Raw genomic sequence first — 18,597 nt, forward strand, 5'->3', positions numbered from 1 at the left:
TTTTATGACAACTTTACATTTAGTTTCGGCCCGTGTCCCCGCGCACCCTCAAGCTGCCTCCTCACCCAGCCTTCGGAAGCCATTTTCCGCCACGTCGTAGGCGCTGGCTGTGCAGACCACATATGATGGCGGCACCCGGGCCTCACTCCAACTCCCTCGCGCTAGCAGGGCCTGTCAGCTACAGTGTGTCTTGAAGAACTATTTAGGATGGCTCCGTGCCTTCTGTACTCCACAGGTTGCCAAAGTCAACGCAGCACGCAGCTGTGGAGGGCCCAGGCCAGGTGCTGCGCGAGACACCAGCCCACGTGCTAAAAAAAAACACTGAACTCTGGACACAGACTCTTCAATCCATCACCCCGGTGCTTTGACTGAAACTGACCTGAAGACGGAGTGCATTTCCACGCGAGGACAAAAACAGGCAATTTCTGGGTTGTATGAAAATTAAACGCTTCCGGTTTTGGCGGGTGTTCTACCTGCCAACCACAGCACTTATATCCTCTCAGGAGGAAACGATTAATTAATTTACCATGTGAGTGTGGGGATCGGGCTGCAGAGCGGCGTCGCCACCTCTGGCCCCGTGCCCGGGCTCCTTACCGTGTGGAGTTTTCCAGAGCCCTGGAAAACACGGAATAGTCGTCGCTGGAGTGCTCCAGGGAATAGTACCAGACGGCGGCGTCTCTGACCAGCGGGTTCAGGCTCTCTCCCCCCAGGGAGTTCTGCAGGGCCTGGTAGAAGGCGGTCTTGCTCTCCCCTCTCCCTTGGCTCTCTTCGAATTTCTGCAGAGCACAAACAAATTATTGCATGTTTAGAGAGGCATCGAAATTCCAGAGCAATGTAGTAATTTGTGGTTAAGAAAAATACACATATGAGAAAAAGCAGCTGTTTGTGTTTATACAGTAGCTGCAAGGAGATGAGCTACTGGAAACATCTGACATAATACTTTTGTTAACACCTTCCTCTGCGTTTAGGGAACACATTATCTTGAGTTTTCGCTCTTTCTGCACTTGCAAATACATCCTGACCCTTGTGCAAGGAACCTTAAGTAGATACAAAAGGCATTTACTCCATTTGAGGGTTCATGCCGTTCATTTTCAAGGTTTGAATTATTGTTCCAAAAATAATTTCAAATGGCGCCAATTCACCAAATGCTGGGGGACGGAGGTGAGTTTATGCACCTTTTGACCTCAAATGACATAAGAGGGTCACCCTTACCCCACTTTTAGACCCTGAACAGACAAGTTGACAACTTACAGAATGTGTTGTGGCTGACATAAGAGAGGAACCTAAAGAAAGTAGACACTTCTCTAGGAGCCATGGTTACTTCCTCTTCCTGGCACTGCCTTCATGAACCCTGAAAACAACCGAAGAAAGGGCAGGGCCAGGGCAAATTATAGGCAGCTGCTGATATCACTGACTTCCCAAATTTTACAACAATATGGCACCTTGTAGATCATCCAGTCTAGATATTTTTGTTTAAAATGAGATACACATGGCAACAACTACCAGCTTCCTAGGAAAAAAACAGTACCGGATGTGATAATCATGCATGCAAATGGGGCGCTTGAGTGTGCTTCTATGCCTTTTTCCTTGGGTTTATGCAGCTCTCAGACATGCCATCAAACCTTTAAAGGGTTTCTATACTGGAGATTCCTGTTTTAATGATCCTTTTCTTATAACTATGGGGCTCATTAGGATGGCCGAAGGCCCGCCACCGCCAACCATGCGGTGGCGGGCCCTCCGCCATCTGGCTGGCAATTTCCCACGCCACATAACGATGGTGATGGGAATCGTTCTGCAAGCATGGCAGGTGCAAAGACCGCCCGCTACGCTTTCGCCACAGCCAATCATCACGATTGCCTGGCGGAATGGACAGATGGATGTGAATGGTTGCGATGCCTAGCAGACACTGTCCGCCAGATCGCAATGCTGGCCTCAGCCAGCCTTTCCATGGCGGGGGAACTGCCATGGAAAGGCTGGCGGAGAATGGATTTGGGGGCCCGTTGCGGGACCCTCTCTGTGGGGGGGGGAGGGTGTTTGTGCACTGGGGAGAATCCATGGTACCCCCCTGCATTTCCCTGCACAAAGTGGCAGACACCACATGGTATATACAAAGGTTGTCGTGTTGTTCCTCATGAAAGAGAAAGGTATAGATACAGTCTATAGTGCAAGTTGGATTAGAACAGGGTAGCCAGATGGTCACCCTGGGAATCCATTTTGTTGGATTTTAATGCCCTCACACACCCTTTCAGGTGTCATGCTTCATCATTTGGACCTGCTCCTCGTTGGGTCGGCGGTGCAATACCCAACTGGCAACACCTCATAGAGGGGCTCTTTAGCGGAGATCTTTTTCCAACTGCCGTATGGATGAAGTGCGGGTATGGGGCCAGAATTCAGGGTAGACGTGATTATGTAAATTAAAATAAAGCTAGTGTTACCAGGAATGCTTTATTCAGAAGGGACACTGCTTTAGTTAAAAACGATTTCCTAGAGGAGAGCAGTGGAAAGTGATGTTTCCCGCTCTCGTCTGGAATATATTACAGTCCGGTCAACATGTTTCTCGCTACTCTAAAATTTGTTGAGCGATTCTTCAGGACCAGAAGGGGACTAATTAGCAAGTATCTAGAGATGTATGTAACTGTCTACACTGTTACCACGAAGTATGGTGTATGTAAGCTCGTTTGGCTACCACACTGGTGGGTGAAGGGGAGAACAATATTACATTACCCTTCTTCAGTTGTGATTGTTAATACCTAAAGTTAAAAACAATCAGACAACGACAGTGTCCAGCGGGTAAAGCTTCAGGGAGATCTTCCACCACAATGTTGGTGAATACCTGAGCTTCGTTACAAGCACCTACCCATCGCCGCTGGAACCGGGTGGAGCACATGGTGCCTGCCACGTAGTGCAGGGAAATACACTACGTGTCAATTTCGCATTGCGAACTGTGCTGCAGCCAGCAGCATCGTCTGCAATGTGAAGGGCCCTGGATGCGCCTGCCATAGTGGTGGGCGCATCGTAATTAGCTTAGCGGGACCGTCACCTTACTAACGGGTGGTCCCAAGCACCGCAACGATGGAGGGCAGACTCAGGTCCGCCCGCCATCGTAATTGGCCCCTAAGGACGGGGATTATATGACCCATCAATAGTGCCCATAACATTTGTTAAAATCAATTTCTTGCCTTCAATCCAGAATCCCCAGTAGACCTATAGTGCTTGGCCTCCATACCTGAATACCCAGAAATCATCTTGGAGTTCATAGTCCTTCTAAGATATCTGAAGTGTTCCTCAATCAGCCTCTAAATTCAGTATATGATGTTGGTTGATATCCCTCGTTCTCTCCTTCCTCTGCATGGGCCTTTCTTACCCTACCTACAATATCCAGCTTCATTTTCTCAATTGTGATCGCTGCTCAGATTTGCCAATATACATTTCCTGTGTCTGCCTGTTGTGCTCTGATCTCCATCCTAACTAGGTATGCACTCAGGAGTCCGGGGAAAACATATTCATGTACAGAGTTTCATGCATATGCCCCACCAGGCGGGAGACACTACAATAAATTCTAGCACACCTTTCTGTGCTTTTGCTCACAAATAGTCGAATTTATTTATTTATTTTGAAGGTTTTATATATAGCACGAACAAGACTCTTGCGGGTATCAGAGCGCTTTATATGTCATATTAGAAACAAGTATAAGCATAAGAACATACAATTAGAGGTGAATTAGATATATGTTGCTCAAAAGTACAAACTAGTAATTACAATATGGTGCTCAATAAGACAGACTAATAATTAGAATACAGTAATAACTAAGTAATTCATGTGAATTTAGCCATGAGAATCGCTTTCACTTCTTTTTTGAAGGAGGCAGTGGAGGGGTTCATTCTATTTTCTGTGGGCACAGCATTCCAGATCCTGGGAGCCATTCCAGAGAAGGATCGGTTATAAGTTTGTTCTTGGCAAAGCGGTTTCAGTAGAAGATTCTTGGAGCTTCTGGAGGCTCTATTCCCAGCATAAAGTACCAGTTTCTGAGCAAGGTAGCTCGGAGTATTGTTGTGTAAGGCCTTGTGCGTCATACAGGCGATCTTCAATTAATGTTGTTTTGTTGACTGCAGGCCCAAACCAGACCTGACCAAGTTATGTCTGGCTTTGGTGCGGTGTGGGTCAAGCTTGGGGGATTATTTTGAAAGTTGTGGGTCAGATGTTTAGCATAGGATTCCTTAGGATCTGCTGGTAGAGGATGACTTATGTCCTGTTTCCGTGATTGCTGAGGGGTGATGCCATCAACTCTAATCCTTATGTTATTGTGAAGGTGTTTCTTTTGGGGGTGTCATATACCCTGTTTGCAGATAGTTTAGCGTTCTTTGAAGCTTACATAACACATTGGTGGGGAGATCTCCGGAACTGCTTTCGCCATAATTGATACGCAACAAGTCCGTGCACAGAGGAGCAATTCAGTTGTTATCAAGAGAAAGATCATGCGAAGAGAGCAAATGTGGAAAACACATTTTTAGACACATTGTTAATTGGTGGGATCCATGACAACTCTGAGGGCGAAGAGAACTGTGGCTGAGTTTCAAGTCACAAGGTGGTGGAGGGTGTACTTTAGGAGTTAAAAAGGGAAGGACATGATGTGAATGGAACATTGACTTTTAGGTGTCTTGTCCTTGCGGCCCAGATATTTGGAGTTTCTGTTTTTTCTAACTCTGTGGGCTCTGTCTTTAGGGGGGATAACGTAGCAGGAGAGGGTGGCTCATTTCATATTCAATGGGATTAGCCCATTTATTCTTTATTGTGTTTTTTCAGGATGTGATCCTACGACACGTTGTCTGAAAGAAAGTGGGAATAACTTCACTTGAGGAATGTTGTGACACAGTAAAGTGACCTTATCCTAAGTAAAAATAAAGAATGCAAACAGCATGCCAATTTGTATTTCCTCTATATGGGGTTGATCATAAATATGAAAGCTTTGGAATGGAGTAGCAGTGAGCTATAATCACTGATATAGGCCCATTGCTATCAATATTTCTATTGCCATAATTTGCATCCTCTTGCTAAATAGCCCAAGCCTCCTAGATATATGGATTGCACAGAGGAATTATACCTTACATCCTCGTCTGTCTTCCTCGCCACAGTAATTATACAATGAGCTTTTGCTTCCCACAGAAACTCCCAAAAGTTTGCATACTAGCATCCGATCCCTCCAATATGGCTGACTTCCTCTTCCTCCTCTAGGGAGGAAGCAAATCCACAGCACATCCTGTTTTTTGATTTCTGAGAAACCTTGAGTGGTGATTCTGCAATCCACTATGCAGGTAAGCGTTATGGGGCTGAGGTCTGGCTGTAGGCAACTTATTTGTGCCCAGCAGATCGAAGTCTGGCACTAACAGACCCTGGTCTAGTATTTGTTGTTGTTTTACCTGGTTTATGATGGTCTCATGAGGGAGCTGTTCCCGCTGCGTTGTTGACGTGCATGACCCCAAGTGTTTCCAGTTACCCAATTGAGGTCCTGATAAGCGGACCCGAGAGGGCTTGTGTGCGTCCCCGCCCCGCTTTCTACGAACCTCGATAGCTCAGTTTAGGTCTGAGGTCGGTGGTAGCATCTCTGGCGTCCTCAGGTCGCTGGTTAATTTCTGGCTCAAAGGAGTAGTGTACCTGCGAATACCAGGTGCTGTAGGCTTATTAGGCCCGGTATCTTCATTGTTGGACTGTGGATCCCAGCGGGTGCACGCAGATCAGTTGGGGGCTCTCTGCTTGAGAAATTGCACTCTGGCTCATTGTGCCCGTTTGAAGGGGAGAGGTCTGGCTATGGTTTACTCTTTTATACCCAACAGTTGGTGTTCTAGCGGTAGCAGCCCCTGCACTGGTATTTATGGCTTTTCTTGATTTGTAGCAGGTTCATGTTGGTGTTGTTACCACTGATTTGTTATTCACACATGGCCCAATGTATTTCCCATTACATGTTTGCGGTCGGGCTGATCGGTCCTGAGGCACTTGTGTTTGTTCCAGCCCCACTATGACTAGTGCAGTGTGTTAATTGCCGGGTGCTCTGCTTGGGCAAATGAAGGCTGACTGACTAGTTCTGTGTCCAGTTGACGGATGGGAGCATGGTGATTGATTGGAGGCGCTCTGCATGTGCAGGCGCATGTGAGTTATTTGCATGTCTGTATACACGCTCTCTATTGTTTGATGACCTCTCCAAGGGGCACAGAGGCTCTCTGCTTGCAGTAGCTTTTTATCAGTTGCTTATGGGCTAATGGGGTGACTCCTATGAAGACCCATCATTTGGTAGGTATGTGCCCAGTCCAAATTTTACAGTGGTCCTCTGATACATTGGGATGTACATGTCTTTTCCTGATGTGGTTTTACAGGAGTATGTGGATTCTTTACCAATACTTTTGTCATGTTCCATTGCCCCTGCTGCTCCATTCCTCTTTACAGATGGTGCTTGAGAGTGTTGAGTGGGAGATGGACATAGGTGTTTGTTTCTGTGGAGGCCACCACAGATCCTGTTGTTATTGGGGTGGATGTGGCGGTTATGTGTTCTTTTGTCGATTAGCACAGCAGCCTATTCTTCTTCTTCTATTCTGTCTCCACTGTAATACTCTGATCCCTGGTGGTGCTGATGGAAAAGGATGTGGGCTTCTCTCCTGCCCTTGCCTTGTTGTAAAGCAGGTTTGGCTGTTGTCTAAGAATTTCTATGACTCCCTGGGTGCAGCTCCATCCTCTGCGGGGTCGCCCATTGTGATTAGGCACCAGTGATGGTTTAGTTCACGGTAGTCTGCTGCGTCCCAGGGGCGTTATTGGTTCCCTTTCCTTTCTATGGGGTTGGGTTGTTAGGGAAACCCCTTGGTGGTTGTGTTCGAGTGGGCAGCTGTGTTTCGCATGCTGATGGCCCCAGTTATGGCTGTGAGGCAGTCACTTTTTGCCTATGTGAGGGCCTTTGGTGCTACCGGCCGGGAAAGCCCATTCAACCTTTTTGTGGTAGGAGGGCGAGGCCGGAGTCCCCCTGCTGCTAACAAATCCAGGTTCGGCATGCAGCTGCCAGCTATTGGACCACCTGAAACCCTGACTTTGTGTCAGTGGTTGTCACCCAGATAATAGGTTCGGAATATTCTTGTTTCCATTGTTTTGGGCCGACATTATGGCAGCTCAGTGGGTGAGTCATGTGGTGAGGGGAGCGTTCCTGATTGGTTTGTGGTTTCCCCCACATATTTTAAGGACTCTCCTTGTCCATTGGAGAGCAAGTTGCCGCGGGTTTTCATGGATGGAATTCAGTTGATCCGCTGACGGGGCTCTCATTCCTGGCCATCCTTCTCTAGTAGGAGGGGAGGTATGTTCTCTTCTCTTTCAGGTGGATTGACATTCCAGTGTTCTCTGTCCTGTGGGGATTTGCAACCCTTTATACCTCATGTGTAGTTCGAGATGCTGTCTCTTCTTGCCATGGGTTGGGGATTATGCTCTTCCTTATCTGTATGCCTTGCTGATCTGTGCTTCTTTTTCGACTGCAGCATGCAGGTCTAAGTGGTCTGCAATGCGCTATAGGTTCATGGTATCTTGGTGTTCATCAGGTGCTCTTGGCTGGTCCGGATGCAGGTTTTGACTGTCATTGGGGTGCTTATCAAGTCATTTGGTCAGGTTGGTTTTCCTATCGGTGGACCGTGTGATATCCTTGGTGATGGGGGTTCAAGGGTGGCTTGCCCAGTGGTGTCACCCAGTGACTCATTGGCTATAGCGCAGGGCTTTTGTCTGCTTCCCTTATGGTGCCTCGGTGGGCACATCTCCGTATATGTCCATTGCTCAGGGGTGTCCTTTCCAACTGGTTGCCAAGTTCTCTGGCTTGCACTCCGGCTTCTCCGGTGATGCCGCTGGTGTGGGGGGTTTGGGGTGGTGGCTGGACGAGCTGATGATTCCTTTCTCTACGCTTCATGCTCAGTGTGAGGCTCTTGGGGCATTTGGGTGTCCTTTTTTTGGCTCTCTGGAGCCCCTTGTGTCCTGCTTTTTGGACTCTTTTGGGCATATGGTGGCGGTGTCTCCTTGGGTTTTGACTTTGGTATTCTGTGCCTTGCAGAGGGTGCAGTTTGTTCCTCTGGAGTCAGTTGGCCTGTAGTTCATGGCTCAGGCTCTTGAGGTGGTATTTTTTGTAGCCTGTATGCCCGTACGTGTTGGTGTGTTGGGTTCCCTTTCAGTGGTCAGATCCTTTTTTTTGTGTGTTTCTGGCTGCTGGGTCAGTCTTTGTTCTGATGGTTGCCTCTTATATCCACAGGTATGCATTGGTTGTCCTCTCTGTTTTTTTGTCTTGAACCTCTCTCTGGGGTCAAGGTTTTGTTCTATCTGTTGGGTGTGTTTCAGGTGTTGTTGATGTACCTATCCCGGATGGTGCAGTTCTGGTGCTAGTTGGTTTCTTTGTGCCTTTTGGCTCGGTGTGGAATGGGTTGATACCCTTAGACTCCACTCTTGGTGTGTGGATTATACGGTCTCTTCTGTTGGGCTTCTGATTCCCTGTGCAGTCTGGGAAGGTCTGCTGAATCTGTGGTTGCTGCTTGGACTGCATTCGAAGGGGAGTCTATGGTGGGGGTGTGGCAGTCCAATATTGCAGTCGCATAATCAACACTCTCCTGGACCCTGGACTGAAATCCTGATCAACTCCCCCACAATCCTGGGCGATCGGGGCTGAGGCGCCGGCGCATCATCCAGTGTACAGAGGTCTACGGAGCGGTTTCTGTGCATTGTGGCACCCAACCGCTGCAGCAACCTGTGATTGGCTCTCTGCAGCCCAGAGTGGGAAACTGTTGCTGACCAATGCAGATGGCCGCATGAAGGATGGGACTGCGGCCCTGGCTGGAATGCCCCACTGCAACCTGCCCCTGGGGGCAAGGTACTGAACCGCTGAGAATGGAAGCTGGCACGGAGGATGATTGAGGCCCAGCGACTGGGGAGATCGGGCCAGAGAGTAGAACCACTTACCCCTCAGTTTCTGCCGCAACAAAGAGGTACTGAGACGGGCCCTCTCTCTCTTTGGTAAAATCATCTGTGGCTCTGGCCGACAACACTGACGCTGCAGAGAGGCCTGAGAGAGGCAGCCTATTGCCGGGAATTCCCCTGCAGTGTGGTTGTGGGCCTGACTGGGGCCGCTAAAGGGGGATCCGGTGAGAGGATCAATTGTAGAGACGGTGTAGTGCCGACCCCCTTGGGCAGGACTGTAATACTCCTGCTTTTTGAGAATATAACCACAGCACTCTCAGTGTGGCCCAATCTTACGAAGCAGCACTGGTCTGATTTGAAGCACACGAGAAGGCCTCCAGCCCTGGGACTAATAGACTGCTCCTTGTAAATCATTGGGGGCGTTGCCTGAGAGGTGGTTCTGTCTGCCTTCACGTTACCTTGCTGCGTACCTCGGCATCTCGGCAGATGTTGGGAGTAATGCCCACTAGGTTGCCTAATCTACAGTCCTGCAGGAACCCCACACTGGATGGTTGGTAATAACAATCCCCACATAAACTCCCACCCTGGACATTTTTGGCAGCCACCACCTGCTGGGTCTCAATGGGAGGGCCGCCTGGCTGCTGACTCTACTGTATGCTGGGTGACTTACTGGTCAGCGCCACCACCGCGGGGGCCGGGTCTAGACCTTCGGACAGAGACGCTGATTGAGGGCTGATCTTCTGGAACTACCATAGCCTTACCAGGCTGCCCGACCCCGTGCTGAACTTCAGTGGCTACTATCTCAGATCTCCCAAATAAAGGCCATTCAAGGGTACTACTCTAATGGCCTGTGCGGAGCTGAGCCAATCAGTGGTGACAGATCTCAGGTTTACCTTGTTTGCAGTCTTTTTTCACTGCAGCTATACAGTGGAGAAAGCCTGACCTCAACCAAGGGGGTGCACAAAACCCAGGTCGGGGACACCCATGACGAGAGTCCACTCTCACTCCAAACCATCAAAGGCCTCTCTCACCCACTCAATTTGTCCAGTCCCCAACTGGACAAATTGGATATGATCTTTCAAAGGATCCGTGAGTTCAGATTGGCCATTGTACAACAGCTGAGGGTGATCACTACTGAGCTTATCCTGCTAAAGAACAACCACTGCAAATTAGCGGCTAGAGTTAAAGCTAATGAGGCAGTATTGGAGGCGATGGCTCGTAGCTCCAAAGAACATTCGGTCCAGCTTTCGCAGCTACGCCACCAGGTAGAACTACTTCAGGCTTGTGTGGAAGATGCTGAGGGGACGTCCTGACAGAATAACCTGTGCATATTGGGCCTCCCTGAGGAAACAGAGGCCCTTGCATGACTCTCTCCATAGAAGACTGGCTTAAATCAGCGGTGTTCCCCTCAGAACTCTCAGATCTATTCACAGTGAAGAGGGGGAACCGTGTACCTTCCAGAAAGCCAGTCCCTGGCGCAAATGCACGTCCAATCATAGCAAAAATTCATAACTTCAGGGACCGAGACCTGCTCTTACAGGCTACCCGTGCCACACGCCCCATATTGGTCAACAACACCGAAGTCTTCATATTTCCTGACGATACCATGGTGGTGCAGCGCAAACGCTCTTCATTTCAGGACGTTAAAACCCACCCTACATTTGCACTTCTTTTCCTGGCTAAATTGAAGGTACTTCAGGGTCAATGCTCCCACTTCTTCAATACTCCCAAGAGTGCTTGGGACTGGTTGGAGCAGCAATTCCCAAATTCCTTGGGGGTGGGGGGTTCGGAGCACACAGGGAACCGCCGAAGTCACATCCCGCCCCACGCAGACATAGAAGAGCACTTGTCATGCAGGAGAGCCTCAGCAGAGCACCCTCCCCACCGCAGGCCCTGGAGGGTCGAAAGGAAGCGCTGCGCTCTGCATCCACATTGCGCACAACCCATCTGCCCAACAGTTCCAGTTCCTCACAAACTAAAGCATCGGACTCTGGGGGAAGTATGGCTCTGTTCCCTGTTGGCGTCCCCTCAACCAACTAATGATGAAGTCTCATGCACCCCCAACTGCATGCACCCTCAATTAAGACAGGACCATGCAAAATGTTTTTTTGGGGGGGATGGTTAGGGAGTTCGTTTTCTGGATTGGGAAAGGTTCTTGCACTTGGTAGCAGCACATATTTGTCTACAATATCTGACTAATGTTGTAACTCTGTAGATTGATTTGTTTTATTGCACAATGCTGTATACACAAACTTGCATCGATGAAACAGGATTGTAAGAATGAAAGTTACAGATAATGCAATGTCGATAAACGAAATACCAATAAAATATGTTTTATAAAGAGGGGGATGGGATCTATGCTGGGTGTCTGTGTTGCAGCCATGTGGGTGACTCCTCCTACCTTATGATCCTCTTTCAGTTGGAGGATGGTTGGGGTGCCTCTATGTTGTTTGCTACTTCTGTATTACATTCTAGTTTGTTGTAGTGTATATGTGTGGGATTACATTTTACTCTTTTGTGTTGGAGTGCCGTCTGCAATTTCTTCCATTGGTTTATGTTTTAACTGTGTTCTTGCTTTGGTATTTGCTCATTGTGTAATTACTGTGGCGAGGAATACGGAAAAGGAGGCAATGCCCTGGTTACAAACCGGTAATCTTTAGTACTCTGAGTCCTAGTCTTCCTTACCACAGTATAGTTTCCCATCCTTTCATACCCTGCTGTGTATGGCTTCATGTTTTTTGTTGTGGCTTTGAAGACATGAAGTGCTGTTCTAGACTGACCGAAAAATACATGCAATTAACAGCATTTCAAATCTCTGCTATGTTTCCGGCCAAATCCTCATTATATGCAAATGTTGCCGTTTTTTATGTTAAGATTTTTGCAAATAGTTGTGAGAATACAGATGCGTAGCTGGCTTCATGTTTCCATGATTACCTATATGGCTTTGTTAAGGCCAAGTTCCTATTTTGCCTTAATGGTTCCATCTTGCGGATGTTCGACATGCTGAGGCACACCACTTTTGGACAATCTGTTTTTCGTTCTAATAACATCTTTCTTCAGAATGCGATTCGCAATTTGAGCCTGCTGTTGGAATGTTTTCAGGAACGACTGGCGGATGACCATAAGATATTTAGAGATCTCTGTGCCTTCAGAGGAGCCGCAGCTCCTCTGCAGGCATTGTAGCTTTTCTAAACACCAGCCATGTTTTATGTGGCTGCTCAACAAAGGTTTTTGCTAGTTTTAGTCTGAATTAGTTTTTGAAAAACAAAACAACAAATGGCTGTGACACCCCTGGAGTCTTCTCCAGGGTGTGGGGGGTATTTTTCTTTTTTTCTTTTCTAGACCATCAGGCTTTTACTGGCAGTCCAGCACAGGAAAAAAAGAACACCAGAAGGTCGATCCTAAAGGTGAAGATGGTCTTAGGTACTTTGACTGACTTCCCAACGGGGGTCTTCCAATGGAAACATTATGGTTCGACCAACTCTAAATAGAGCAAGTGAATTGACAGTTTGGTGGACAGAGTACTCTTGCATGTTTGTGGCAGTGTGCCCTGTCCCCCAAACTCCAAATAAGACCCTTAATCAAACATGAGTCTTGCCATGGTCTAATGTCTACATGTTCACACTAATTTACAGGAGGTGGCTGTCTGAAAATGCCCCTTTTTGAATAGTCACCTCCAGTTGTTTAATGAATAGACTTTGCACTTTGGGACACTACTGTTTAGTGCCCATCGTATGTACGATGACCCTTAACGCAGGTAGAAATTAGCTAATCCTTGTTTGGCTTATATAGCTCTCCTATAAGGGCATAGTACATTGTGTGGAAACTAAAGTCAGCATCATCTGGTCTATTGGTCATGTTTTGTTGTGTTTAATGCTATTGTAACAAGTACTTGTAGCCATTTTGGCATTTATGAGATGTGATTTTCTTTAATTTGATAACTGATAAGGCATATTAGCTCATCTGGAAACAGAGCAAAGCTCTGTTCAAGTGAGGATACTTCAAAAATACTGTTGAAAACTTTCCTGGGATTGATCTCTTCTTAAATCCCTGACGACATATCCAGTTATATTATGCTCTTCGAATGGTGAATAGAAGCAAGTAAGACAAAGGGCATGATTTTGAGTTTGATGGATTGGGTACTGCGCCCTAAACATGATGGTTATCCCAACAGCCTTATTACACATGCATTATATTCTATGACACTTCTAATGAGTGGGACAAGATATCCGTCACGTTAGTAACAGAGTAATTTGTCCAACCAACTCTAAATCAGGCCCAATGTTCCAAACAGCGCTTAAACACAGTTTGGGGAAAATCTTCTTCACGGGGGTACTATGGGTACAGAATAATGTCTTCTAATTTCTGGTTCAAAAGATATAAGAACGTCGATTTGAAGAACCCTTTAATCTCTAGAATTCTATAAGCCATATGCTGGGTAGGAAGGTCATTCCCAGTGAAGTTCAGAAGCTCCATTAAAAACATGTTTACTACAAACACATAAAACTTTCTGGACAAACTCGACTTCTAGGGAAGTTACATACTGTTGTTGATTTTTGGCCTTTCTTGCTGTATACTGTGCAAAATGCTTTGAATGTTTATTGTACTTCACCATACTCACATGACTCTTGAGAGACAACACTAAAAAGAACATTGCATTTCTCACTCCTCATTCATCAACTCATACACCTGCTATTAGCCCTGTCCTTGGGACTGTCAGATGTCACATTTACAACAACTGCACTGGCTAGATTTGGGTAATCCCAGGAACCTACCAGTTCTGGACAGCCTTTGTAATTGCTAAGATTACCTGTCTTAGCATGCACAAGCAATCTTCTGAAAATAAGAAGTTCTAGGGACACAGCAAATGGAATCCCCAGTACTACAGTAATACTGAGGGGTGCTTGTGCAACCTATTGGTGGCAATGCCAGAGATTACCAACTTTTGCTGGAGTACGGTGGTGAATGTGTGTCAGGGTTTGGTAAGACTGGTGGAGCTGCACCCAGTTGACGGAATGGGACACTAATGCAAAATTAATGGAACTACCCCCCACCAACACTCTACTTCACTATGCACGCAAGCTGCTACACTATTCCAACAAGGAGAGGCATCAAATGGAACTACCACCTGATTAGAGGAATTCCTGCTTTCGCTCCACCTTCCATTTAGGGGTCTGGTGGTGGAAAACAACACCACCCCACACCATATTAAAATAAAAGTGGTGCAAGTTCCATCTGGAAGTGTGATTTTTTTCACATGTATAAAATATCAGGTGGGTAGGAGCTGGTATGTCGCCGCTCTAATGTAGTAACTAATAATAACAATATAAAACATGAATAAAAATCCAAAATAAATATTGGCTCCTAATAACAGATGCTACTCTCGCCAATGTATTTAACCTCAGAAAGAGGAACATTCAAACTGCCCTTACTAGGATTCCAAGCTCTAATGTGTTGGCTGGGATGTACAGTAGACCCCCCATTCAGCTAATCTGTCTCACTAGATCAGGGACAGAACACAACAATGTCAGACTTACTTTAATAGCCTTAGCTCTTCTGATCAGGCCATCCTGAGCTGCACTTCCAATAAGTAAATCGATCTTCCTTGTTGCTGACCGTAGCAATGTGCTAGATGGGGGCTCCCGGATATAAACGCCATCCACAACGGGGCCCCACGATTGGAATGGTCCATTCTTGGCTAATAGCTGTGTTAGGAAAAGGAGTAATAGTAAAATTAATTATTATACATGTTTGTGACTCTACCTTTAAACAGTGGTGTGTTCAATACACCGTTTGTATGCATTGTTGGAAACACAAATTACCCATTTTTGCTATGAGATCTGGGGAAAGACCAAGTGCAGTGGGTTCTGGGGACCCAGAGGCCAGTAGGGGGGCACAGACCCTACTGCACAAGGCCAGGTCCCATGCAAAGAAGTGTCTAGCTTTGGCTTTAGAATTACGATGAATGGAAGTTATGATTCTTTATTGTGAAGAGAAAGCAGTGATTTTTATTAAAAAATAACATTGTAATTTCACAAATTAAATTCAGTTTTAAGGGTTGTGCTGTTGCGATGCAAAACCTTCTGCAATTAACTGCTGCTGCCCTAATACAAGATATCGCGATGACATCACAAATAACAACATCTACAACATCAATGACGAGGAAAGTGAGTTGTTGACAAAACCAAGTCTTGACCCGGAATGTACTAGGCATAGCCAATTGATGACTATAAACGGATTCTGGGAAAGTGCTGATGGGCATTTGGATAGAAAATAAAGCACTCAGAACTTTCTAAATCTGTTCCTTCATTGGGCACTGTTGCTTGTACATCCACTCCTGGGCTGTACTTAGGAATAATTTATACATAACTTTGAGTTACAGTAAAGATTTTATGAACAAGTCATACAAATAAACAGCAACTCGACAGAACACACAAATGTAATAATAAGTTATCCACATTTGGACATTGAGATGGATACAAAGATCACTGTTATGATTTGCACTTAATCCAGAGCAATGACAATAGAAACAGAATAAAAAAGGTTTCATTACACGGACCAGACAGAGGATTCATTCAGACACACAAGGCGGAAGTCATTTGTGAAAGTGTACATTGTAGAGCTGTTCTTGGGTCAGAAAACACCTCATGTAGCCCAGCATCTCAGATGTCCCATTGTTGTTGGCAACTAGTAGAGTTTTCATAGGCAATCAAGAAGAGTTCTACCACTGTTTTCTCTTGCCTAAGATGTTAATCAATTTACTATGTGTAGGATATTTCTTTAACAATATCTCTCTGTTGTTACTGTAGAATCACATAAATCAGTCAATCAATTTTATTTTTAAGTGATAATATAAGTAGTTCATTTATTTCTTTATATTCAAGAATTTTTTAATAATGTAAAAAGAAGTTTGCATATGAGGATAAAATAGATAACTTCCCTATCAGAATGGATAGATTGAGTCCAATAACTATTTGGTGCAGTCTTATTTGTTAGGACATGACATGCGTATACTTAGCATAAATGGGTTAAAGTACTGACTCGGCAGACATATTCAAGCTATGGTGTCAAGTAGCTTGCAGAACCCTGATCATGATGCCAGGAATGCCCGTCAATTCACCACTTACTAAACATCATTTAATTCATGTTACTAATGCCTGGTTCCTTTATTGTACTAGATAAAGATGGGAGTATGACTGGTGATTAAGTGTTGAGAGTGAGAGGTTGAGTGATTCATTAAACCGGTTCTAGTTGGCTTGCTTGAGCTATGATTAATGGTGTCTATCATCTCGAATATGGTGTTACTGACTGTTGAAATCCCCTTTTGTCTAGATTTTACTATTACAACTAAATCTAACCTTTAAGACTGCACAGAACCCTTAAGTTCCTGTTGTTGAAGAGTAGAAGTGAAGCCTCAATACACTATTGTTGCAGCACAGCATGCATTTCCCTTCGTCCATCTTTCGTAGCAGTTTGATAATGCCTGGAGGCTAACAGACATAGGTCTTCAGCTATCTTCTCCATCCCATGGGTGAGTAAGAAATCACTCCTTAGTGAGCTCAGTTTGCCTCCAATTTGTAGCTGAATTTAGACTCTTCTTACGACTGGCCTGGGAACAGCTTTAGTTGTTTGCCAGCCTCATATAATCCAAAAAATGTATAAGTAAAATATAGATACACATACATCGAAGGTCAACCCTATCATCCATTCTTCTATTTAACTGTTATTCATATTTTGCTTCCACCCACCAGAGCATAGAGATTTGGGTAGTGGATCAGCCTACTTCGGCTATCAACTCCCTGGCACTATGAGTAACGGCAATGTGCTCAATCACGTGTGCATGCTCACCTTAAAAGTAGTAAAACATCAGCACCAGGGCGAGTGAGCTAATAACTTATTTCCTATTTGTTCCAGTTCTGTATGATTTTTATTATTTTTAGTAAAAAAAAAGATGTCTTTGTCTTAAGGTAGCAGTAATTTAAAACCAAGAATGATTTTTCTTTGTGTCAATTTGTATCCTCTGATGTGCATTAAAAATGAAAGGGTTTAAGTACCCCTCCTGCTAAAAAGAACCTATAGTTTTCTATTACAATTACAGTGACAGTAAATGTATTTTATAATGAAAGTGACAGGAAATATATTTTTGAATGTAAAAATTCTCTTGTATGCATATGGCCGCCGCATTTAGGTAGCTACCACATATAGGTAGCTGCATTTTTTCTTCTTCTTTTTACTTTGCGGTATAGTCTTGCAACAAAAAAATAAAAGAAATTGAACTAGCATATAAAAGGCAGACCTATTGTATAGCCAGTGCTTTTTATCTCTGTGCTAGTAGCTTTTGCAAGTTATAGTAATCAAAAGGGCACCACAAGCAACTCTGTGCTCTGTTCACTGCTTTTAAAAATCATAGAGTATATTATGAATATCAGTAACATGTTATGGGGCTTGAGGAGGCACTATCATACCCTCCATGGCGGATCCTAAGGAGATCAAGCCACAGCTAAAGCTTGGGGCTCTTAAACTCTTTTAGAATGAAGTGGCAGTGTACCCTCCTTCATATGCCCTTTCCAGTTCCTATCCACACTTCTCCTTAAGGTGGCTTTTAAAATGGAAGATGGGGTGATTGGCTAGAGCGAGGGGGATTCTGTTAGCAGAACAGACCAGACACACCGACTAGGATACCGACCTAGAACACCGGTCCTCAGTGGAGCTGCTGCTTCTCCTGGTATGTAGTCTGTCTGCTCTGCTTGTTAGGTTTAGTGGTGTCGGCAGTCTCTCATCAACACTTCAACCAGTCTGTGGTTGTTCACTGTATCTTGCTACCTTGTTTATCGGCTTATGGGCAGCTGGGACCCCTCACAATCACAAGTGTTCAGGGGTTCCAGCAGTCAACCCACATCGGCACCTTCTTCCGCATGCAAGGCTATCTCCCTGCACACACTTGAGTATATAGTGTGCACCACCACACGCCGCTTCCACTCTGAGGACAGTGTTACAGCAAAACTACGCAAAAATTGACACATACTAAATGTACTCTTTGGAAGGCATGTCTGAAGCTGTTCAACAAAATTAAGGACAAATATGCATTCCATTTGACATTTTGTTTTGTTACGCAATAGCTACATTTACTAGCCAAATTTCCCCAAATATATACGTATTGCATTAATCAAAATAACTGGGCAGGTTTTACTTGATGTAACCTTGTGAGCAAATAGCATGTAGTAATTTATTTGCGCTTGGGTAAATAACACAAGTACATTTCTTGTCTTTGCAAATGTCCCTCAACCTGGAATTCCCATTTTTGTACAAACCGGATTTTGCACTCAAAAATTGTGCACCTCTTAGTTTTACCCAGCACTTGAAGCAGAGGGCACATTCATATTGTGTTCCACGTGTCTTCAAATTGCTTTTAAACATTGATAGACATGTGTACAGCAACATCATGTCCATATAGTCTTGTAATGTTTGCGTAAATGTTGTGTTATGGTTATGGAATCGCATCTGATTACTAGTACTATACCTACTGGCTTTGCCAAATCTTGTTTTGCAAGAAGCGATAAATCAACCTTCTGGGTTGTACTCAAAGTTTTTTTTCAAGAAAAGGGTGAATTCACAAACGCCACTTGCCAGTCCAGATGTCTAGACTCCTCTCCTGAGTACAGAACCATATGCAAG

General features: G+C 45.2%; 1 protein-coding gene across 1 annotated transcript in view; it reads right to left on the minus strand.

Moving 5' to 3' along the window:
• The window catches only part of TG (thyroglobulin), an 825,201-nt gene that overhangs the window by 78,606 nt on the left and 727,998 nt on the right, over positions 1–18,597 (minus strand). Inside the window, exons 43-44 of the mRNA XM_078686739.1 lie at positions 14,460–14,627; positions 595–776 (exon numbers count right to left, since the gene is read on the minus strand). Of these exons, the coding sequence (XP_078542865.1) occupies positions 595–776; positions 14,460–14,627 (350 nt within the window). The remainder of the gene's footprint in view (positions 1–594; positions 777–14,459; positions 14,628–18,597) is intronic.

This window comes from Lissotriton helveticus, chromosome 4_1, assembly GCF_964261635.1.
Source record: "Lissotriton helveticus chromosome 4_1, aLisHel1.1, whole genome shotgun sequence".
Taxonomy (NCBI): domain Eukaryota; kingdom Metazoa; phylum Chordata; class Amphibia; order Caudata; family Salamandridae; genus Lissotriton; species Lissotriton helveticus.